This window comes from Gymnodraco acuticeps, unplaced genomic scaffold, assembly GCF_902827175.1.
Source record: "Gymnodraco acuticeps unplaced genomic scaffold, fGymAcu1.1, whole genome shotgun sequence".
Taxonomy (NCBI): Eukaryota; Metazoa; Chordata; class Actinopteri; order Perciformes; family Bathydraconidae; genus Gymnodraco; species Gymnodraco acuticeps.
Genome location: NW_022990135.1, coordinates 2,302,569 through 2,328,188, shown reverse-complemented (window position 1 = coordinate 2,328,188; position 25,620 = coordinate 2,302,569). Strand labels below are relative to the sequence as shown.

Below are 25,620 nucleotides of genomic sequence, written 5' to 3'. Positions count from 1 at the left end.
ACATTTTAATACATAACATTTGACCTGTATGCATCAGCATTTTTGTGTATATTCCAGCAGTAATAAGCAACATATTTTACATTATATCTTAATATTTATATAGCAGCAATAAAGTACAGATCAAAGCGGCAAGTCTACAGAACAGAATCAATTATCTCTGTAAAAATGCTGCTACAACGAATACTGAAGAATGGGACCACAATCAATCAATGGCATAATAAGGTGACTAATATAGTTATCTACGACAAAAATAAATACTAACGTAGTGTCAGAATATCCACAGTTTCAACATAACCTGCAGTTTTACTTAAAGTAATGGTTCTATGGAGCGGTTTTTCTATTGTTTCTATTCTCAAGTGCACGTGGATGGCATAACACCCATCCCTGCAGCAATGTCATAAATCATAAATGATACTCCTCAATAACAGTGTTTTCTGATCTTCTACCCCTACGTTTAGAGTTTGGATATGTTTCAGAAACTGAAAGTGCTTGTGTAGTAAAATATGAGGACGTTTGGTGTGTAATAAAGTAAAGTAAAATGCTATCAAGCCATCCAACCAATCCCCTTCTTAAAAACAACAACATCAAGCATCTTTTCCAGAGGCATGATTGCCAACGCTACAATAAATGAGGGTGTTTTGAATTGACATTTGGTAAATGTCTGCACGTAGGGTACTTCACTTTATCCTTTACATCTTTTTAACCAAGCTGATTGATATGCGTTCCTCTCAAAGTCCTACTGGCTGCCGTTGTAATGATCACAGCTGAGCGCGTTGGACTGCCGGCTGTGACAGGTGCGCTCCTCTGGGCTTCACCATATAATGGAACATCAGTCACTTAGAGCAGGGGATCGGCATTTCTAACTTGTAGTTCATTTTCAGAAGTTTCTCCTGTCTTCGATACAGATTGACTTATTATTTGTAAGTAGTCAAAGGTGTATTATTGAGCATGGATCTACAGATGGAAGAGCTTTCTGTCTCAATGTGGTATCGGACCATTTCCTGATTTGAGTATTTAGTAAATGCACACATGTACACAAGATCATTTCATTACAGTCTTTGCTGTCTTTGTTCTGTTGTGGGGATATGTTGGTTTTTTTACACCTGGAGCCTCCATAGGGGTTTTGGAATGATGCTTTCAATGTCTGTCCTCATATCCAATGATAGTTACCCTGATGAGTGTTTAGAAACTCATCAAAATGGTTTCATACTCATAATATTAGTGTGGCCTCAACTATCTGACACTCTCCAAAATGACTGCCTTTGAAATCAATAGACATAAGAAAACTGAATTGCTTACAAGTGTTGGTTGAGAATTTCTGAAGATTTGAAGCACAAAACTATTCGGTTCAGCATATTTATGAAAGAGACATATTTATAATATTTTGTAGGCAAGCATTTCAAGGCTCAGCTCCGCCACAAGAAACCCATGAAAAAGGATGTTAGTGTTATGAGATATTCAGTAGCTTTAATGACAAAAGCAACAACTCATGTACAGTTGGAGCAAGGCTACTTATTCCCTTTCACATGGTAACTATGACAACCTCAGTGCTTTAAACAGAACAGAGCTCGCCACTCTGACAATTAAGATCCATTATTGAGGAGGGCAGTGAATCACTCGGAGCATGTTTCTGGAGGCAAAGACTAAAAGTAACGCCGGCAATCATTCCTGCATGTATTACATTTCAATAATAGAGCATTGATTTCACATGTGGGGGTGGGGGTGCTGTTTACGTCCCTGTCAGCCTCCCTGTAGGAGCCGCTGTCGGAAGCCCGCTGCTCTTGACAAAGAGGATTAGCCGCTGCTTCAACATAGCCTACTTGTTTGTTTGCTCACTATTGATTACTTATGTCATTTTGTTTGCCTCTGCAACGTGACCCACTTCTAAGACTTGGCACTGAGGCGAAAAATAAAAACAAGACAACGCTCCGTCACCAGTGGCCCCGAGGAGTCAGCTTGATGTGTAATCGCGCGTATTGATTGTTTATTATAGAATTTCTCCCCCTTGTCCCGCACATAAAGCTATCAGCGCTCCAACACGACACGGCTGCAATTTGATTTGGCTCCTCCAGAAGTGTTCAAACGCGTGCTAGTGCTCGGTTGAACAATGTCGGCTGCCGCTCCGTTCCCCCTTGTTTAGCGGTGGAGGTCAGTTTTCTCATCTCCCCTGATTGATTTTCTGAAGTTAGAATGAACATCAGAACAACTGGAGCATTTTACGACCGGGGTTGACAGTAAAGATAGCGGCTGGAAAAACACCAGCTGTGCCGAGGTTAGATCTGAAAACTCAGCCGCCGTGTTTTTTCTTCTGTTCCCCGCTGATCTCTGCTGGTGTTCCTCTGCACACCAGACTGTATTTATATTATTACTCTGCATGTCTCCCCCTGTCTCTGTCTCTTTGCTTCTTCTCCTTTTTATGGTCACGTTCATCAGTATACAGCAGCCTGACCAAGAATGGTATAATATGGAGCGATCTCTATGGAAGGTCATTAGGGCCAGAAACACTTAAGGAGCTTTCTTTCCACACCGAAATGCTAAAACTAAAAACTGCGCAGTCCTATTGAATCCTTTTGAATATTATTGTTGAATTAACGTATTTTTTTTAATGAGATGTGCGCAAAAAAATAACAAGAATATTTTTGGTCGTGCATAGGAGGTAACAGGAGATTGGATACGTTCCTTTAACAACAATGGCTAATAAGGTTGTACGTTTTATTGTTGTTGACATTTTACTTATCTTATTTTATCTTTTTATTACACATCTGTAGTTCTTATGTTTGAAAAATACTTTATTTTATTTATCTTTTATATTTTATTTTATTCTACAACTGTCCCAAAACTTAATTTCCCCGGGAAATGTAAAGTATTTCTCACTCTGATTCATAGCTTATATTGCAATCGCCTTTATTGTCATTATATATAAAATACAATGAAATTCCGAATGCTGGTACCAGCGGTGCTTAAAATACATACACAATACACACATATACACAAGTATTTGCAAATTAAAGACGAAAACAAGAATAAAGACAATTAAAGTGCTTTTGATAAATAAATAAAGCAGTTATATGATAGGATAAAATAAAATACTGGTGGAAAAAAATATGTTTTTGAGTTCATGATGTGGGTTGAGAGTCCCTGTGTGTGTTTTGTTCAGAGTGTGTATGGCTTTGGGAAAGGTGGTCTGGGTCTCTATCGCTCTGTAGCTAGCAGGGTTTCTGCACAGGTTTGTAATGCAGTGTGTTAGTCCTCCCTGGTGTGTGTGATGTAAGCGAGACGTGGCTATTGTCAGCTGGCGGCTTCATGTGCTCTGGGAGGCTGACCTGCTCCCCCCGCTGGATTTGATAGCCAGCTTTAGGAGGACAGATGGTATGTAGTGAGGTGAACTTAGTGGGTGTGTGTGCGAGGGCAGCTGATGAACAAGGGGATTGAATGACTTGTGACCCAGATCCAGCCTGAGCAGTGGTGTGTGTCCAGTGTGCACAGCTCCACATGCTGCACTACAGTCTGTACACACACTTTATTATCTGCTTTTACTTCAATACACCTGCAAACACCCCCGGGTTACTGCACTATAGAAACTCTGAGAATAGCAGGGAGCTGATGGCAGAGTGTTTGAGCGACTCCCCCTCCGTCACTGTCAGACAGCTGTCCCCCACCTGGACGAGTTGTCACTCCGACTGGAGATCCCCCCTCCCCTCCTCCAGCCCCCCATTATTTCCCCTCGTCCCGCCTGTCCACCCCGCGCCGCTCGCCACACTCACTGGGTTTGCCGCACACAGACTTGATACCTGTGACAGCTCTGTCACACATCATACACCCTGCAATATGTAGGCAGGCAGAGGAGACCGGGGGGTGGGGGGGGAGGGCGGCACAGCTGGGGTCGGAGCAGGAAAGCTTGTTAAGCTGCGGACCACTGTCGCTGCCGCCTCAAAGCTCCAATTTCCCAAGTGTACAGTGTGGACGTGACAGCGAGTGTACACCTCAATGTCTATGAAGAAAACTGCTGCAAGACATATTCAGATCCTTAGTAAGTATCAGTACAGTGGAAAAATACTTTACTAGTGAAAGCCTCGGAGTCTTTTATTCACCTAAGATTGAAAAAGGTCAATATGAGGCAGAGTGTAGGAGGAAGGAAGGTAGGAAACAAAGAGAAAGCAAGAGAAAGAGTACGAAAAAAGGAAGGGAAGTGTTCATAAAGCAAAACATTTACTGGAATTTACCATCTCCTGATACAGCTAAACTGAATTCTGAATTAGGTCTTGAGGGAAACAGATTTGATCAAAGATAATAACACGTGCCTCATCCTATACCCATGCTAGTTCCTGACCATGTACCCATACCAGTCCCTGAACCTGAACCTGTACCAAATTCTGTACACGAAAAAGGAGATATTAAAAGTACAAAGAAATAATGGCAAAAACAAAGAAAGAAAGCAAATGAGGAAGGACAAATGGAAGGTAGGTGGGGAAGGAATAGCAAGGGCAGAGACAGAAAGGAAGGCAGATGAAAGGGGAAACAGGGAAATAGATTAAAAGCTCAAGGCAAGGGTCAAAAGAAAGAAAAGGGAGCACAACTAGGAAGCAATGGGGACGAAAGATGGGGATTAGGAAGGGAAAAGAGGAAGGAAGTGGGAATAACATAGGAAATGGTACACATGAAGGAATAGCCCAACACTGTACTGTAAATATAAAGTACTCGAGTACATACTTCCCACCTCTGAGGATGCGAGGGCAGTTCTGACTTTGGTTGGAAGTCTAGGTTTTTTCGCCCTAATCCATAAGCATCCTCATCAAAGAGGCCGCATTACTCATTCTGTACTTTGGTGCAGTAAAAACCAAATAATTGGATATCGCGTCCTCGTCCTTGCACGAGTATCCCGAAGGTCGGCCTTTATCCGGCGGGATGACTAAGTGACTCCTTCACCCTGTTTAGAGAGCTGCTTCCAGTGGGGCCGTCGCGCAGAGGGAACGTCTGCTTGTTGCATTTTGGAAACGTATTTCTCTCCATGTGCCCTCATTCCATCCTCTGCCCGATGCAGATCGGCCTCGGCTGGCTGGTTTTCGGGAGCAATTTGGAAACCTAAGAGGAGGCTGACATCCCCACTCAACTCAGGCGCCTGACGGGTGGAGGAGTTTTTTATAGGAGGCAAAGGCAGAGAGTATTTGGTGGGGAACTCTCCCTGTTGGCCCTTTTCCCCTTGTACCAGGCAAACACTCATTTGACTCGTTTATCAGGATCTTTGTCAGTGATTCTATATCGAGGCCTGGCCCAGCAGTGAGGATCTTTAACGATGGGGGTGTAGCAGCCTCCCCCAGGCCCGCCGTCACGGATAGAAGTTATGGAAACGAGCAAAGAGGAAGTGGCCCTGACTCGGAATGACACATGGTCTGAGTTTGACGCTGACATTTATGAAGTGACAAACACTCAGTCACACGCCCCGGGATCCCTCCATCACACCGCCATGTGAGAAATTGAGTGAGCGGCTCGATTCTCAAGGTATTTTGTCTGGGTTTCTGCTCGTCAACGCTGAAGTGTGGATTTCATACCCCGTCCCTGCTGTCGCTCAACGGCGCATACTCAGAGTGTTCAACCAACACGATTTGAACAGGGTGTCACCAACTGTTCCCATGGTGACACTCCTGCTTCCTGCTGCCATGTGCACCTAAAATAACTATTTGTTCATTTAAATAGTCCTTACTGTTTTACTGTAACTGTAGACATGTTCATATAAAAATGATATACAGATATGTTACTTCAATGATAACAATGGTTCCATACAACCCTTTTTACGTTATATATCAGTATATACATTAGGAGGACCAGGTGTCCTGCTTTGTGCCACAAATCGAGACTATGTCAGTCATTTTATTGACATTCCCACTAATAAAACTTGGTTTTTATCCAATGGCTATTTGGAAGCAAGAGAGGCCATTAGCTGTGTCAGTTTTCAATCAATCAACAATATCCGGAAATGAATTGACTTATGGGTCTAGCCTAGCCGGTGGAAAGGGATTCCCAGAGAGTTTTTGGCGACATTTGCTAGAGTTTTTTGGGAGACTCACAAGAAATGCCTGGCTCATAAAGAAAAATGTGATCTATGGGTACATACTGTAGATCTATTGAACAGCTACAATAGGATTTTTAGTTTTTAAGGGTTAGATGTTGAAATCTAAACAGCATCACAGTAACATGTCCCACATTCTCATCCACAAACATACCTATTGTCCCACATGTGGCTTGTTGTCACCCTAATTCATTGTTTTTTTTAAGGCTAATGTTCTTTTTTTTAGACCGACATCCTTAGTTTAAGCACTAAACTGATTGTGAGCAACAACACATTGACTGGGAAAGAGCCTAATCAACATATAATACATATAAAGTGGCAGACAGGAGTGGGCGTATCCCCCAGGGCCGCTAACCCTGTGTGTCAGCTGCTTTTTGATCATTTGATTAACTCTGGAATATGCACCACTAATGCTAAGAGCCTTTGTCCTGCATTACCACCTGTGTCCGTCCACATTTACCTCGAGTATCAGAGGGAACAAGCCTTGGAAATAAAGCCAGTCGTGAGGGTCTTTCAGTGAGTCAGCACTCACAAATGAACAATGATAAATATGGGCTGTCAGGATGACTTATATTGTTAAAGCAGGACTTACAGCCCAAAGTGCTTTGACTACACGCACGGCTCTGGCTAATGAGACGTTTCTAGTCGAGCAGTTGGTTTATTTCCGTAGCCCACAATACCTTGCTGTAACGGCATCTTCTCCCATTCAAGATGCCTGCAGTGTGCACGGCTGCTTGTGTCCGTGAATTGTGTGGGCACTTCTGCATGCTGTGCAAATGTCCCCCCAAGGATGTCAAATAGATTCTAATTAGCTCGGCAGGTTTTAATGAACATACACCGGTTCATCACCGGGGTAGCGGCCCGGCTGAATGCATGTGTAACCAATCGCACTTCTCCACAGTTGAGAGGGGCACGATGCCTCTCCGGAACATTCCCTCTACGTCTTCCCCAAGAAAGTATTTCACTAAGGTCGATGAGTTTTAGTTTTAATACACTTCTCTTTCCTTGATGGCCACATTGATTTCCTTCAATCAGACACAGTTCTTGAACCAAATCAAATGTCACAGAGCAGAGACGCTATTCCTCAAACGGCATTAGCTTGTGTACAAAAGGTCACGCTCCAGAGACCTGCGGTATACTCACACCTGCAATTAAAATGCAGCTGTGGTACAACTTTCAAATTGAAGGGAACACTGACATTTTGGGAAATACGCCATCTTGCCAAGTTTTATGTAGAGATCAATATCAAGTCCATTGCTATCTTTTTTTAGTGCTGAGATACAGGATGTTTCCTAACTATCTTAGCCAAGGATCTCCACAACAGATTACATACACTTTCCAACAACTCCAAAGCTATTTATTATGGGTAATGTAGTGTTGTGTTTTCGGAGCTGCACCTTAGCTGTATGTTTTTATATCCTGGAACTGTTATTTCAGTCATTACCAGTGACTTAGTGATTTCGATTTTGCACCAATTTGAAGGGAGAATACTATTGAATGTTAGAAAATCAGGTGTAAACCACGCCCACTTCCTGTCTTTTTTTCATTTTGTTGGTTGCACGACGCCGATAATAACGTCTATGCGCCTGTATACCTTGAGCAGCTTTTGAATTGCTGCTCGACTGAGTTAAAACAGTTAAGGCAGTCCTCTACACATACACATACACACACACACACACACCACACACACACACACACACACACACACACACACACACACACACACACACACACACACACACACACACACACACACACACACACACACACACACACACACACACACACACGACATCCTCCTCTCTCTGCAACATATACCCAGCGCTGCCTTTTGATCACAGCGACTTCTCCAGCTGTCAGACGCCTGCTCTGTCTTTCCTACCGCTGCCACTGACAACTGCTGCTGCTGTTCATATAGAAGCAACACACTTGTAACCTAAGTTTGCTGACACTAGTGTTTCTACAGACACTTGCATGTAGCTGCCAGAGATATATAAAAGCAGCCCTGTCACACACACAGCACACACACACACAGAATACATACATTTGTTTCTGCTCCCAAAGCTCGCTCGTCCTAGATCAGCCAAATGTTGTTTTCCTTTGAAGCCGAGAACAAACATCTGTCATTGTCAAATGAAACAAGGAGGAGACTTGTTATCGGGAGAGGAGTCACATCTCATCAAAGAGCTTCTCACGGAAAATGAGGAAAACCCAGACATCAGATTTATATTATTTACCTGCTCCGAAAATGATTAAACTGAGCGCCATCTGTGTGGCTGTCGCTGATGTGTTGATCGAGTTCATGCAATCTGGTATTAACGCTATAATTTGGCTTCGGTTTCTACTTAGATGTGTGTTTAACAAGCTTATCAAACTTGCCAAAGTGACCTTTAAGAGTGTATTTCTCTTAATACTCAGCTCAGAGACACACACACACACACACACACACACACACACACACACACACACACACACACACACACACACACACACACACACACACACACACACACACACACACACACACACACACACACACACACACACACACACACACACACACACACACACACACACACACACACACACTCCTTTTGTTTTTGCTCATAGAAAGCCAAAGCATGGCTGTAGTTCTAATTTAAGACACGGGTCACTCTGTGTTGTGTCTGCTGTTGTGTGGGTTGAGATTAACCCACGTACAGTAATTACCCATGCTCGGTTCTATAGGACAATCCTGCTTTGAAACAGTCACCAAATAATAGTATAACGATGTATCATTAAGAGAAAAAATATCCTTTATCATTTGAAAACACATTTGGGTAGTTGAAGCAGGTAATTAGCTCAGTATTCTATGTCCTGTTTAAAATATAAAGGAATGTTCAATGGAAAAGAGCCTTACTTTACACTTTTTTTCGCTGTTCCGTGGCAGATATATAAAATAGTCAATTTTTGAGATGTTTTAAAGTATTTTTGTTCATTTAGACAAGTCTTTTTTGTACATATTTTCAAAGTATTTGTTAGGAGAAGTAATACTGATGTAATGTGGCAACCGGTGTGTGTTTACTGTGTATATATATATATATATATATATATATATATATATATATATATATATATATTAGCATTACACAGTTTTACAACAGCTTTAAGCCAATCAAAATCAAGGAGCAGAACGGTAACAATTTCCAACAAGCCCTTAGACTTTAGTCCTTCACCTGATTTGGCCTATTGTGGTCTAAATGGTTAGTAAGGGATACAACGTTCCCTTCTGCTACGCTGTCAAAATCTAACTTTCAAATCACACAGTATTTGAATTCTATCAAGCTATGTAGTAGAAAAATATGTATCTGTCAGCAAACCCCAGGAAAACATTTCATTTTTCATAAGCAGTAGTACATCAGGGACTTGTATTCTTTCTAACATGACTTTATGACTTGCTTTCTGCCTCTAGTCAGTGTGCAGAGATCAGTGTGTGCCTCACTCTTCCTCCAGCCTAAAGTCAGTCTCTGTGCACAGTAATGTGAAAAGTTAAAATAGCCTCATTAAACTGCTCATTAGCTGCGTGATAAAGTCACAGCAGGACAACACTGCGGAGCACGTGTTGTTGAACAAGATTTAAGAGTGCCTTTTTGGACTTTGGGAGGTTAAGAGAACCTGCTCTAGTGATAAATACATTTAGACTTCTCCACAGGCGTTAATGATGATAGGAAATAAATGACACTGGTGTCGCCCTGGATAAATGTTGTGTAGTCTGGGGAGACAGGACGCAGCCTAGCCATGCAGCTAATCTGCAGCTTAAGAGAAAAAGGAGAAGAGGAATGTCCACATTTATTTTTTTCAGTCATTATCATAACTTAGTGAGTCATAGCTCGGCTGTCATCCAAAATCTGCCACATGATGTGACCCTCAGATGCAGCTGCTGCCCTGCGAGAGGCACGCTGTGTTTGTTTCAGTCAGGGCAGGTTATGTGTAACACCAGGCGGGCCCCATGTGGCTTTAACACCGCCGCCTAATTACAAGCCTCGGCTGATCGTTTTCTCTCCACCTCCCCTCGCCGGCCTGGTGGGCGACTTCACTCCGACAGACTCTGCACGGCCGCGCTGACCTTGCTGAGCCTTTCCCTTCCCATCATTCCCTTTGATAATTAACATTTCATGTGGGAGCTGCAGGAGAGATTATCTTCTGGACAGGGAGCACAATTAAGCACTATTACTGTCATGTGCTCGACATCGCTCTGTGTAAAGGACCTCCACTTTCTCCTGCTGCTATATTTGAGGGATATGGGATGCACAAACTAAACAAACTCTATTTGTGATATGACCAAACAAGATTTAAGATTAGACTAAAGTCAGGATTTATGAGAAAAACTCAGTTTTTAATCTAAGAATCCTGAGAGAAAAAGAGAATTCCCATATTCAGACAGCAACAGTTTTGGCTGCTACATTCATAATAAACGTGTTTGTGGACCCACCCGGTGTTGGTTTGGTCTTTTATGCCCATAGGCTGTTCCAGAAAAGTCCATCCATAATCCGATGAACTCACCCAAGATCCTATAACAGGGCCAAGACTGCGTTTTACTGTTAGTGTGTATTGACGATAGGAAGGTTCTAGAAAGTGTTTGTTGTGCTAATGTTCGGTGTGATGACGTTTCGTAGGCAATTTATTTATTTGTATTTATTTATTTTTTATTTATGTGGGAGAAATGATAACGTTTGTACTATTTATTCTTCTTTAGTCACACAATCAAACTTCCAGTCGAGTGAACAGGAAGTGGTATCAACCTATATTTGAGGTGCATGTATAATATTCCAAATCAACCCCACTCCATAAAGAATATAACAAAAGCTTCTTGTTACAGACGTTCCTCTATGTCCAGCGTGAGTGATGTCATTTAATGAAATGAATGTTATGCTCAAAGCCGGAGCTCCTGGCATTCTGCCGGGTCACCGTCCCTCCACAGAGCCGCGGGGCCATTTCACTCCGTGTCACTCACGCTGCTCTGCTGGCATCTGACGCCGCTACTTTTTAACGTTAAACTGTCTGCGAAAACATGCTGTGGCATTTAGATAACACGCTGATGGTATTTCCAGGAAAAATCATTTCAAATTCCAGCTGAGATGATTTGTGCAGATTAAGTGTCTGTGCTCGTTGTTGGCTCTGTAAGCACATTCCTGCTAAATAGCTTGTCCCCAAAAATGGCAACATTTTTTAATTTAATGACATGGATAGTAGAATTGAGCTCTGTTTGAATACTGACTTTTCAATATATCACATTTGGCTAGATTCATTGCTGCTTTTCCATTTTATACCAACCACTATTTAGAAATGAAACACAACCATTGCACCAAAGTATGAAATATTGCACATTCTTAAACTATGAGTAACTCCTCCATGTTTACAATGCATGGTACATTGTCAGTATGCCGACGATACAGTTCTTTACAACCTAGCAAAAAAACAACTAAGAACCACTTTTTTAGCAGTGTAATTGTTACTGTTTTTGATTGTGTAGAAATAGTAGGCAGTTGTTGATTTCCAGAAGGAATTGCTTTGAAACTGCCATATTATACATTTGTCTAATTGTAAGCTTTCTGGCTGAGGAATAAATAGTACAAACTTGATCATTTCTTGGCAATTTTAAGAACTGAAATGTGCCAGTCTGTCACAATTGGGAATTGGACCATTTAAATGTAGACAGTTAACTATTCCTCATACTCCGAGTACTATTATTACATTAAATTAACCGCACTTGTCACAGTGGAAGAAGACACCCTTTATATTTCTTCATATAAGCATGCAGAAGGTTTGTTCCACGTACCTTCAGAGTGGTTTTCAGTGTCATATTGACAGCTCTCCTCTGGGTCTAATTTCACTGTTGACTCTCTGATAGACACAGCAGGAGTGATATTTCCATTTCAAGAGATATTTTTACCTCCTAACATTTAAATCACTGTCAGTCTTTTTAAAATCATGACCATATCAGTGGAATACATAACCTTCTCTCCATTTCTCAGGATTTAAACAAGGACTTTCTAATATCAGAGGCTGTTTGATAGGATTTGTGATGCTTGTCAGTGAGCATAGAAATACTATAAACTGCTGCCATCCATGGTATTACTGTGTACACTTGCTAGCTGAGTATGTCTTTTTTTTATATCATATCATATAAACGCCATTTTTATTTACGTCTGGTAGGTTTCTGATCCGTTTTCTCAGACGTTGTTCATGATGTATCTCTGGTCTGGGTTTAGTTGTGTATGCAGTCTATTTTCTGGGCTTCTGAAAAGAAGCTTTGACTAATCTGCACACATCCTGGGGAGCGCCTGGTGGGCATGCTCCTTCGCTCGGTTCCTTTGAGGTGAGGAGGAGTCAAGAAGGGTAACGGGAGAGAAATGACTGGGGGAGAGAGCAGCCTGTGGTCATCCTACAGGATGTGAGAGGCTGCCAGAGGCCGAGTAATCCTCCACCCCTTCCTCTCTATCATCCCCTCCACCTCACCATGACAAACCAGATCGGCTCTCTATCAAAGAGCCACAGGCTGCCTCTCTCTTCTTCCTCCTCTTCTTCCTCATTTGTCATCCACACTGCCTGGGTCTCGCTCTGCTCGCGGGGACAGGCTGTCTCTGTCAGGCTTGGCCGCTGAGCTCACAGGCCTGGCATGGCGGAGCCCCGACTCCCCCCCCCAGTGGCAGCGCTCATAAAGCCACTTAATGGGTTTAGGCGCGTTTGTTAATTTGTCAACAAATGTGCGATTCGGAGCCGCTGCCAGGCCGGTTGCTCTGGCACTTGACTGCAAGGGACCTTTTGATTCCTGAGCCATGGGTGAAATAAAATTCAAAGGCTTGCACATCGTCCACTATTTACATGTTGGCACCTAAGGCAGCAGATCTCCATGCTGAAAGGCTTACAAACAGGCCGAGTGCTAACCCATTATTCTATTGTCCTAATGTAGATGGATTACCAACGCACGAGCAAAGACAATATATAATAATTACGCCTTGGCATATTTAGCATTGAAGATGATCGTGTTTAAATTCTGTCGGTGGCCCATTTGTTACGTTTAATTTGCAGAAGGCTCAGTAATTACCTTAAACAGCTGATCAAGGAACATTTCTCCAATTAAGGTCCATTTGTTTGGGGCTATTTTCAGCGGCGGATGAATCCACCTTAGAGTTCTAGTAGCTGGATTCCTGATAACTTTATAATATTTTTCAACTACAATGGAGTTGTGTCGCATAGAGGAGAATATATACTGTATATAAAGCTGTGATACTTGTTAACTTCTCAAGCAGGCGTTACCTGTTCTCTGTTGAAAAGAGTTGGCTACACACACAGTTTTTCAGGTCACATGGACATAGCTGTTTAAAGGAGATAAGTACAACTCAAATGCAACAAAAGAGCTATTATACACAGAGTACAACCTGCTATTTTCATACAATGAGAAGGCGAGTCTCATTTACTGAGATGAAAGCTTCTTTAATTCATGCATTTAACTGTGAAGGATGCATTTTACAGAGATGCTGGCCTGGAGACTCACATTTGGAACTTCATGAATTGAATAAATAAAATACTACATAAATGAAATAATGGAGGAGAAAAAAAGGAAGGCGCGATTAGAGTTCTGGTATCACCTCGATGCATGGTGACCATCTTCTTAAACATTTGCTTGTTTTCCACTGTTATTTTGTACCCTGTCTTTCCATTGCATTATGTTGGGGGGCTGCAACTTCAACTGTTATCTTTTTTTATTTCAAATAAAAGCAGAGAGTGAGAAAAGCACATTCCCATCTGTCATATTATCATCTGGTATACCAAGTTTGTAAAGTGCGTGATCCAAAGTGAAGATAGCACCTGCTTAATCTCCTTTGGAATGAGCTCTCAGTTTGGATTAATGTGAAATACCTTTCAGTTATAAAGTTTATATCTCTTTTCCCTTTTCATCAATCCAGGTTTCCTAAGCACAGGAGACCAGGCGGCCAAAGGCAACTACGGACTGCTGGATCAGATCCAGGCTCTCAGGTGGATCAAAGAAAACATCCAGGCCTTCAAAGGAGATCCGAAGAGAGTGACCATTTTTGGCTCTGGGGCCGGGGCCTCGTGCGTCAGCCTGCTCACCCTCTCCCATTACTCAGAAGGTGCGTCTACGAACTCACAGGCATGCAGAGCCACACAGAGATACGCTCACACACAAAGGGCAACTTCATCATGTTGTCTTTGACGCTGTGGATGTGCATCATGCTTTGATACATGGTCACATCCAGAGCGTGCCTTGGTTTTGTTAATTTGAAGGAACACTCACCCTGTGTTACCTTATTATAGAAAACTGAGGTATGCCTAACCCTAACCCTAACCCTTTATACACTATAGTAGACTTGGGCTACAATCCAAATTGATAGGGTTAGGGTTACTAACTCCAGTGACACTTAGTATTAATGCTCCAAAAGTCCTGAAAGTGATTGTGTCTGGATTGTTGATGTGTCTAACTGTAAAAAGATAACTATAACCAAGAACAAAGAACTTACTATGACTGGAAACTGCTTTATTATTTGGTTTGCATTGCAAGGCCTAAGAATGGAGTTACACATATGGCATTGGTTTAATTTCCCCCCAAAATACAAGTAAATGCAGTTTTTTGAAACCTATTATGATTAATCAATTAACAGGATTACATTCGATTGACAGCACTATTAAATATTTATGTGCAAATTCTAAATATTCCTTTTTATTTATCTTTCAAACCACCGGGAGTTACTGGTCTTTAAAGCACTTGCTGGGATAGTCAGTTCTCCATCATCATGGGACCATTTACTGCAGACTTGTATTCAGATTTTGGAGCTGCGTATTTCCAGAAAGAATGTTTTGCCTGGTATCGCCTCGGTGCATTCAGTGTTGACAGGCAGTGAATGAAACATTGCTGAGTAAATGTCTTGTGATGGTGCACAATGGAGTCTTTGGGGGATTGGGCACCATCAATCTTCATCCATTTTTAAAAAGAGGGGAGATGACATGAGTAGTAGGAATATCCCCGATGGAGACTGGTGGTGGTGCGGGGATGAAGGGGAATGCCTGAAGGTGTGGATTGATGAAATGTAGAGCTTCTGATGGTGCGAGGTACCAGGGGAGGAGGAGTGGAGGAGGAGTGGAGGTGAATGGAACGAAGGCGTGTATATTGATTTCACATGGCAACATAACTATATGATTTTATTACGAAACTCGAGGCAAAATGTGGTTTCACTGAAGAACGCCCACGGTTAGCTGATTTAATTGGAAGCCAGAGATGGAGAGATTGAATGAAAAGCATAAATAGTTCCCGAAGCTTCAATAAACACTGTATAACCACAAGCAAAACAAACTTTGTAGAGTGCACTGAATACTTTCAGTAGCATCAGTTATTCAAATATCCCATTATGCACATTTTCATCAGAATATTCACAACATCTATTTGATCCACACATGCAGAGACAACCAGTATGTGTCCATTCGAGTGTGTATTCTGCCTCAGTATGAAAGCATTAGAGGAGAAATTGGAATGGGTTCTGGATTATCATACTGTATTTACATTCTCATCTATATGTATTATTAATGGATATCCAAAATCTCATGAATGAATGGTTTTGTGCAAATTATATAACAAGTGAGGAAAAACATCAGAAGTTTCAGAGGATTGGAGCTTCTTGTAAAGTTGCCATAAAGACGAGAGTACCATCATCAGCAAACACAGGAAGATCACAAACAACGCAACTCCTTCTGTATAGTTTTGAAGTTACCGTTCAGACTTGAACAGATACTTCACATTTGAATAACAATGGCAGCAGTAAAACACACTGCTAACCAGGCCTTGTGGGAAATGTCTGCTGTGTGCAAAACATAACTCTCAAGTCGGCCTGATTGAGTCACCACCACTGTGTGTTTGCATGAGTATTAATAGCACTCTCTGAAACAAAAAAATACACATAACTCCAGTGTTCCTAGTGTATCGTGGCCTACTTGCTGATTGGCATACCATGAAGCCTCCAATATAACCAGGATGTGAAAACTGCCTGCGGTCTAAAAACAGAACATCTTTTATATTCCTGTTTGTTCATGAGGCACACAAAGACGTAATTTCAATCATCTGAATTATCGTTGGATTTGTCTTGCGATTAGTTTATGCTGTAATGACAAGAGATAGAGTTTGAGAAGGCTTTGTTTGTTTCTCTCAGTGATTTGGAATGCCCTGATCTAAATCGGCCATAATATTAATGTGGAAATGAATAAATAATCATTTAATTTAGCATGAAGCAGTCATGTTGCCAGACGGGCGATCACACTAACAAACAGCGAGGCGGGAGATGAGACATGCAAGAGCCGGAGACACCCAGCAGGGAAAAGGGCACTGCTGACACAGTCTGCAGGCTACATCACTAATTAGAAAGTCAGCCATGGCACATTGAATATCTCAAAAACGTACCTGCAAACATTACTTTGTCCCTTTTAGATTCTGGTTTGGCCCACAGTCTTGAAAACCACTGCTAACAAAACAATGTCTGCCCATTGCCAGCTACTTTTACGTCCTTTTAAAAATACACATCCATGCTTTTGTCCATGTGTGAGTGTGTTACTAATACCAGCTCCACTCTCAGATCTGTTCCAGAAAGCTATCATCCAGAGCGGCACAGCGCTGTCCAGCTGGGCGGTCAACTACCAGCCGGCCAAGTACACCCGGGCCCTGGCTGAGAAGGTGGGCTGCAACATGCTGGACACCATCGACCTGGTGGAGTGCCTGCAGAACAAGAACTACAAGGAGCTGATCGAGCAATACATCACGCCCGCAAAGTACCACATCGCCTTTGGGCCTGTGATCGATGGCGACGTCATCCCGGATGATCCCCAGATCCTGATGGAGCAAGGGGAGTTCCTGAACTACGACATCATGCTAGGGGTCAATCAAGGGGAGGGGTTTAAGTTTGTAGACGGTATCGTGGACAGCGAGGACGGGGTGTCTGCCAATGATTTTGACTTTGCCGTGTCGGACTTTGTTGACCATCTCTACGGCTATCCGGAGGGGAAGGACACTCTGCGCGAGACCATCAAGTTCATGTACACGGACTGGGCGGACAAGGAGAACCCGGAGACCCGGCGCAAGACCCTGGTGGCCCTGTTCACGGACCACCAGTGGGTGGCCCCGGCAGTGGCCACGGCCGACCTCCACGCCCAGTACGGCTCGCCCACCTACTTCTACGCTTTCTACCACCACTGTCAGAGCGACATGAAGCCCAGCTGGGCCGACTCGGCGCACGGCGACGAGGTACCCTACGTGTTTGGAATCCCCATGATCGGACCCACGGACCTCTTCAACTGCAACTTCTCGAAAAACGACGTGATGCTGAGCGCCGTCGTCATGACCTACTGGACTAACTTTGCCAAAACAGGGTGAGTGTCATGTTGTGCCATCATTTGTTGATCATGCATTCCGACTGTATTGAAAGTAACCATTTAAGCAAAAACACAAAGAGTTAGAGACATTTTATTGGTTTTGTAATTTCCTATACAGAGGACAACTTTTGATATTCAAAAGAGACTTGGGTCGGGGTTTCAAAATAAGCTTCTGTCATTATTTGTGTATTGATGATTAACTCCAAGAGTCAAAAGGATCAAGCGGAGGTTAATAAAACAAGTCGAATCCTCCTCTGGCGCTGCAGCAACGCTGGATTTGAGAGGATTTGCTCGCTGTTTAAATTTGGATCACGTTTTTGTTTCACACACCTTGAGATTAGGTATCCGGGTCTTTGCAGCCCAGTCATACTGAAAATTCACTTTAAGTTGAATAAATAAAGTCTTGATCAGCTTCATAGGCTGCAGCGTTCCCTCCATCGCTCTCTGTTTGGCTCCCATCCTGCTGATGCCTGATCAGTGGGGGATTGGCTGCCTTATAGAAAATCCAGGAAGCCTCTTTTCTCCTGTTCCTTTTTTAAGTGCTCTGCCAATAAAGCAGTATTTAAAAGTGGCCAATTTACAACAAATCTGCCCAACTCTTGGAGAAGTCTCCCGTTGTGCATCATGGCTGGTTGATGCCACTTTAACTAATGTCAGTGCAACAGAATCGGTCTGTTTGGATATACACACAATGCAAATCGAATATGAGTGTGAATTTGTATCGGTTGGGTGTAGAAGTGAAATATTTCTATCTTAAAGCATGTTAGGCCTTGTGGAGACATGAAAGACTACTGAGACAGATCAAAGAAATAGTAAAAATTATGCTAGGCTCACATTATTATAGGAATCACAAGATAGGTCTGAACACAGAGATAGCAAGTCATCTAGAACAACTTTTGGTCATCAGTCCCTAAACCCCATATGGATTAGGGTTAGGGTTAGGATCACATTATTGTTTTGTGTGTTGTTGTTGGTGTTTAGTTGTAATTGGAAAATATACGTTTGCGTCATAATAATAATAGATTTATTTTGTTAGCGCTTTTACAGGTGCTCAAAGACGCTTTACAGATATAGTGAAAAGAAAAGAAAGGAACAACAAATAAATATATAGTTAAAGTCAAATAATACAAAAACAATCACACATTAAAAGCCAGATTGAAGAGGTGAGTTTGTTGAAGGTGGTGAGGTCAGTGCAGTCTCTGATGGGTTGTGGGAGTGAGTTCCAGAGGGAGGGGGCAGCGACGGAGAAGGCTCTGTCCCCCCAGGTCCGGTGATTGATGCGGGTGGGGATAGATAGGAGGTTGGCTTCTGATGAGCGAAGGCAGCGGGAAGGGGTGTGGTGGTGCAGCAGGTCTGTGAGGTAGGGGGGGGGCTGATTGTTGAGGCTTTGTGAGTAATGAGGAGGACTTTGAAGTTGATTCTTTGACGGACTTTTGACTGACTTTTGACGGTCATGTTTCATTGGCTTAATTATCACAGCTTCCCACAGCAGCACAGTGGCAGGGCAACATTTATTGATGAAGTCATTGGCAGCACAGGATCACATATTTTAATTCATATCATTACAGTTTTGTTGCCGAAACCTAACAAAGTAGCAGTGTTGCATGTTTACCTCCACCAATAAGGTGATCTTTTTGGTCCCATGTCCCTTGACATCCAAAAAAGCTGAATACAGCTTTTAGGCCAAAGGAGAACTCTTTAGCACTCCAAACGTATTTTCCAAAGGGTGTCAGACATACCCCTCCAACCTCTCCAACAACATATTTGGCAGAGTGAACACTAACCCATGCTGTGTTATTGATGTTTACCAGGCATCAGCCAACTTTTCCATTTTGTAGTTTGGCCAACTTTGAAATTAATACAGTTCATAAATCTTTTCAAACTTTTCTAATCTATTCCAATTGATCGATGGTTGAAACGCATTGATCCTGCCATGATTTCATAGGGAGAGCTGGGGGCATGGAGGTTGCAATGGTGGGATATTTGAGTTTTAAAGGGAGAATTATAACAATAGCAACTGAAACCCTGCACATGTACTCTGCAGATAAATAATACAAGCCTGCAGCTTAAACAGTCGCAGTATAGCTTGTATATGTCTCGTGGATGTGAAACTTCTCTGGCTCTTCATACGCACATACAACACACACATCTGCAGTAAACAGATGTATTTCGATTACGATTATGTGATGTCACCACTCTCACACACTCCCCCCCACACACACACACACACACACACACACACACACACACACACACACACACACACACACACACACACACACACACACACACACACACACACACACACACACACACACACACACACACACACACATGCAAACACACACACACTGGGAGAGCCTCTTGTATCTGCTAAACTATAAGCTAAAACACAGGCATTTCAAAGTGTGTGAATAATATAATAAAAACAGACAGAATGATGACACACAAATCTTGGCATTGAACATGGTATTAATATGGACTACTACATTTCTGATTTGTTGACATACCTACTAGGACTAGTCTAAAATATCGGCTGTTTTGATTTGTGGCATCTAATTAAGGGTTTTATTCATTAAATCTTTTCTTATGTAAAAAATCCTCACAAAAGTGAGATGTTTGCACTCATCTTTTCCTCATATGATTGTTGTTTAAGGGTTATGGTAAATACATAAAGGTTTTTGGATTCTTGGTTAGCCATTAAAGGATATTCCTTTTAGCATCTGAAAACTCGCTATGGCTGTCAGACATGGTATGTCATTTATAGACAATAATGTAAATTAAAATGATTGATAATGCAAGGAAAATAAAAGCCCATGGATTGAAAAGCCATTTCATGTATGTTTAAACAACACTTCATACAAGCTGATCTTCTCACTGGTGTCAGACAGTACAGCGTATCAATGAATCCATTACAGCTCCTCCAAGGTACATGAAAGCATCTGCTCTGGCACTCTGCTGACACGTAGTGCAACTGTGAATGTTCTGTTTTCATACACCTGACAGACTGAGAGGAGTGCATATTGAGTAACTCAACCTATGGCAAGCAGTCACTATCATTAACCACAGATTGCTTTATGGAAACATATGCGAGCGAAATATGTAATTTGCTGTTCAATGAGCATGGAAGGCCCCGGGCGTTTTCCAAGCAAATTCAGTGGTAGAGTAGTGGCATATTGTTCCAGCATATGTGAGCGCTGAGATGACACATGTTAACAGTGCCTTGTGTATAGTTCCATATGCAGACACCAGTTGGAGGGTAGACCTCGCCTTATGGCTGAGTCCAGCCTTTTTAATGAGAAAAGCAAATCAGGCACAGGTGGAGCTGTGTGTAAAAGATCCCCTAATGTTGTTACCTTGGCAACAACTATTCTTCCTGGGGTCTATACTCCCAAAATAGACTATCACAACAGAATGTGAGAGAAAATGTTGCCTCTTTTTTTCCTTTGTGCAATGTATCTATCTACAGTAGTTGAGTACTTTTACTCAAATACTGTACTTATCTACAAAATTACATATTTTGCTGTTTGGTACTGGTAGTTGCAATTAAGTAAAAGATTCAATAAGGGTGAATTATTGGTTACGTCATTGATAACCGGCAGGCTTGGTAGGTAAGGCAGATTTAAACGTGAAGTTCAAGAAGCTCACTTACTTTCATCCTGAGGGTCTTGAAGGAAGAAATAACACAAGCATCTTGTTGTAAAACACACTGTTGCTCAGTGCACTAGATGTTAACTGACATTAATTAGGCAGATCATTGGCTCCGACTTTGTTACTCCCCACAGGGAAACAGCAAGCTCAGCACAGCAGGGAGTGGGGAGAGTAATGAAGATGAGGTAGCATAGACTCAGAAACCTGGGTGGATGTTGGCAGGATGTTGGCTTGATGTTGGAAGTATGCTGGTTGGACTTTGGCTGGATTTTGGCTAGATGATGGCCTGATTTGGCCTAAATGTTAGTCGGACGTTGGCTGTGATTGGCCTAAGGCTCATTGAAGCTAGCTGACATACTGACAAATTGGCATAAATGGTAGAATATAGAAACGGCTGAGCATAATCATCCACTAAGCAGGGGGCCTGTAGAAAACAAGTGAAAAACAAAATATATTGCATAATCACAAACAGACTACAGGCATCAGCTGTGATGGACGAGTCTTACCTGTGATTGGCTGATTCCTCTGATATTGTTTTACTAAGAAATAATCCATGGTTGGATTTGAACTTTGCTTGATATATGTTCCGGCCTCCCATAAAATCCTTTTCAAACGTAAGGCTTAAAGAGATGTTTGAGCCGAACAGTTCCACATTATTAAAAAGTACAGGATGTACAGCTGGACAAACATCGTGTGAAAGCTGAGAGTAATAATGTGAGCTTTGTATTACTCACTGTACTTGCTGATCATACAAATATACATTCAAGTGCTCCAGGCACAGCTGTGTGCAACACGTTTCCGAGGTCAAGATGTTTTCCATTTCTTCCAGTCAACACAAACACACCCACACTGTTTGTTACTCTTACTGAGTTCATCAGTGTTCTTTGGTCGCCCCCAACATGCAATGCATGACTCATGATGAGTTCATCCTCTTTTTTAGATATAAACCTCAAACACACTCACACAAAAATACACAAACACTCCAGTGTGTCGGATCTAAGGTTTTTGTCTAGCCTTCACTCCCCCTCACATCTCCAAAGTTAATGAAACCGCTCCCACAAAGTCACAAGAGAGGCGGCCCTATTCCAAACAACAGAAAATAACACCCAGGGTGAGATTGAATATTAAGAAAATGTGACAACAGACCTCAAAATGTGTCATCGGTGAATGAAGGACATAGAAAACATCTTTCAAATTCACCTCAAAACGCATTAGCTTTGACAGCGGGAGCAAAAAAAAAGGAAAGGCTTTGACTTTTCGAGTAATGACTCATCTGAAAGTGTCACAAAGAAATGAGTGCTAAGTGAAGCTAATGTTGCATTATTGAAGGATATCATCATGCTGCTTGAAACTGATTTGGAAGAAAAAGTCACATAAATATGGCAACTGTGTTTTAAATTGTGATGAAGGTGAATGAAGTATTTAGCTGTGAGGAACGACATTCATTTTGAAGAGCTCTTTGGTTACATCTCGTTGATTATCATCTCTTCTCCTCTTTCAGGGATCCAAACCAACCAGTTCCACAGGATACAAAGTTCATCCACACAAAACCAAACCGTTTTGAAGAGGTAGCCTGGACCAAGTACAACCCCAAAGACCAGCTCTACCTTCACATTGGTCTCAAACCTCGAGTCCGCGACCACTACCGTGCCACCAAGGTGGCTTTCTGGTTGGAACTAGTCCCGCATCTCCACAACATCAATGAATTCTTTCAATACGTATCCACCACCACCAAAATACCTCCACAGGACACCACCCCTTACCCTTACACCAAACGATTCCCTGGCAAAAACAACTGGCCGTCCACCACCCGCCATCCGGGGGACCCGTCCGCCAACACCAAACAGACCACAGACCAGCGCAAGAGTGGCGACCTGACGGACGAGTCGGCGGTGGTGATCGAGACCAAGAGGGACTACTCCACCGAGCTCAGCGTCACCATCGCGGTCGGAGCCTCGCTGCTCTTCCTCAACATCCTCGCCTTCGCTGCGCTATACTACAAGAAAGACAAGCGGCGACACGACTCCAACAGGCGCGTCCCCACCCCGCAGCGAAACTCCGCCCCCACCAACACGCCCTCCACCACCAACGACGTGGCCCACCTGCAGAGCGAGGAGCTCATGTCCCTGCAGATGAAGCAGCAGCAGCTGGAGCTCGAGCACCACCACGAGTGCGAGTCGATGCAGACCCACGAGCACCTCAACTGCCCCCCCCGACTACACCCTCACCCTGCGCCGCTCTCCCGACGACATACCCCTGATGACGCCCAGCACCATCACCATGATCCCAAACTCGCTGGCTGGCATGCAGCCTCTGCACAACTTCAATCCTTTTGGTGGCAGCCAGAACAGTACCAACCTGCCCCACGGCCACTCCACCACGCGGGTATAGCTCCACCAGACGGAGGGTGTTGGAGACCCTGTGGATCGGCCACTGACCTCGCCAGGCTAATTTGAGTGGCTGCCAGTGTGAAGCACAGACTTAGCAGATGTTATTTTGCTACCATGCCTTCTCGAAAAGCATATACAGTATTAATTGATCATGAACTCATAAAGTGAATGTTACTACAGTAATAACTACTTGGAGCTCAGCTTCATGGAAGGTTTTTGAGGAGTTTTACCAAAAGAAAAGGCAACCAGGGGATGACTATTATTATTCTTACAGGAAAAAGTGAACAGTTGGAAAGGGGCTTTTGTGCCATAAATACACAACAGGAAGACCGCTGTTGAAAAGCATCAATTGAGACATCATCTTTTCATGATCCTTCATGACACCTGACTTGGGCACAGAATTCTACACCCCAGCCTGAAATGTATTTATGAAAACTTTGTAAAAAAAGAAAGAAAGAAAGACAGAAAAAGGTATATAGTTGTGCGTTGAAATTTAAAAATCTAAAAAACGCTAAAAAATATGTTAAAAGAGCTTCTTAATTATTTATTTTGGCTGAGATCTTTTGGGTTTTTCAAGCTTGTGCTTTCTGTTACGTGCGTGTAAATATATTGGAACATTCATCAATCTTTTTACGATCACAACCCATTGTTTTTTTTATCACAGAACGACCAAAATGCGAACACAATCCCATCCGCGGAGAGTTGCAGTGTGCCGGTCATCACATGCAATACTGTTTCCTGCTTTCGCTTCGTTTCCATTCTTTACACATTGCATGTCCAGGAAGAGCTTTACTCTCCATTCTCAGACACGTTCCCCGTCTGAGAATGAGGACTGACTTAATCCCTTCACCTGCTGTCATCCTGTTATGTTTCCAATAGTTTTCTTTGTGGGCTTTTTTCTGTCTTGCAATCTCAGCACTGCCTGAGCTTACGATGTGACCAGCAATGTATTATTTAGAACTAAAAAAGGCAGTGTTTTTTTGTATGAATATTGGTTGGATATGTTTGTAAAGAAATATATGTTAGATATTTCAAAATGTCATATGCTAGCAATATGTAAAGTATTGTGCCAGGCTTGTGATTTTTTTGGGTTACAAAAGCAAGTGAATGAGTGTAAATATTAAAGATATTAGTATCATGAAATTACAACAAAAGTAACCATTAAATCTCTTTCCGTTTTTGCATCCTACTACAAAAAAATGGAAGTACATCCAGAAGATTTTAAGCTACATTTGTAAATTCTATAAAAGATATATTCTTGCCATTTGGTCCCTAAACCAGTCAAGATAACAAAGGTTTTAATGTAGAGTTTCAAAATGCTTAGTTTGTCTAATTTCTGTTTGCGGTTTTTGCCTTAAGTGATAATAGAGATATTTCTGGCTGGACACCTGTATACACTTTTTCTGCAACATTTTTAATAAAATATCACAGTATTTTCTAAAAAAAGAGAAAAAGAACATGGATTTGATTGGTTGGTTGTGTGCATTGTGTTTGTGATTTAATATCCGCCTCTCAGTCGATAATGCAGGATACATCAACCCTAACCCTAGCCAAGCGGCATGGGTATGTCTTGTGTTCTTCTCATGTCTCTAGGGAGATACTTTGGATTCATGAGATAATTAGAGTGATTCCCAACATAATTTAGGTGTCTAGGGATACAGTACCAAGAAAATGAAAATACCAAAACATGAGAAGTTTCTCAGAACACAATTGGAAATCATAGAAAAGGAAAATATGAAGAATATGTGAAAGATTGTTCAGGTGCAATATTTTCGTTCCCATGATTCAGTGGTAATCCTCCTTTCAAAGCAGGTCGTCTTACTCCCGTTGCAGCTGTGTGGTTCTTATTGAGTTTGACTCGATCAATACCAGCAATTTAGCGCTTGAAACTTTTGAAACATTGAATTGCATCTGCAAACAGTTTGGACTCGGCCAGCTAAGCTAAATTTCCTGACTATTTGGGCTTTTGTGATTTGCTGTTGTAAGGGAAAACGCGACGTCTGAGCTGAATAGCAAAGAGTTTTGCCGAGCCTCCCCTGATACTCCAAGCCTCCTGGATTCAGTAAAACTGTCTTGAATTCCCCCCCCTCCCCTCTT

General features: G+C 42.3%; 1 protein-coding gene across 1 annotated transcript in view; it reads left to right on the top strand.

The window, feature by feature from the left end:
• The window catches only part of nlgn4xa (neuroligin 4 X-linked a), a 56,170-nt gene extending 31,190 nt beyond the window's left edge, over positions 1-24,980 (top strand). Inside the window, 4 exon segments of the mRNA XM_034216888.1 lie at positions 14,017-14,202; positions 16,690-17,479; positions 22,635-23,327; positions 23,329-24,980. Coding sequence (XP_034072779.1) covers positions 14,017-14,202; positions 16,690-17,479; positions 22,635-23,327; positions 23,329-23,524 — 1,865 coding nt within the window. The 3' untranslated portion in view covers positions 23,525-24,980.
• The last annotated feature ends 640 nt before the right edge of the window (positions 24,981-25,620 follow it).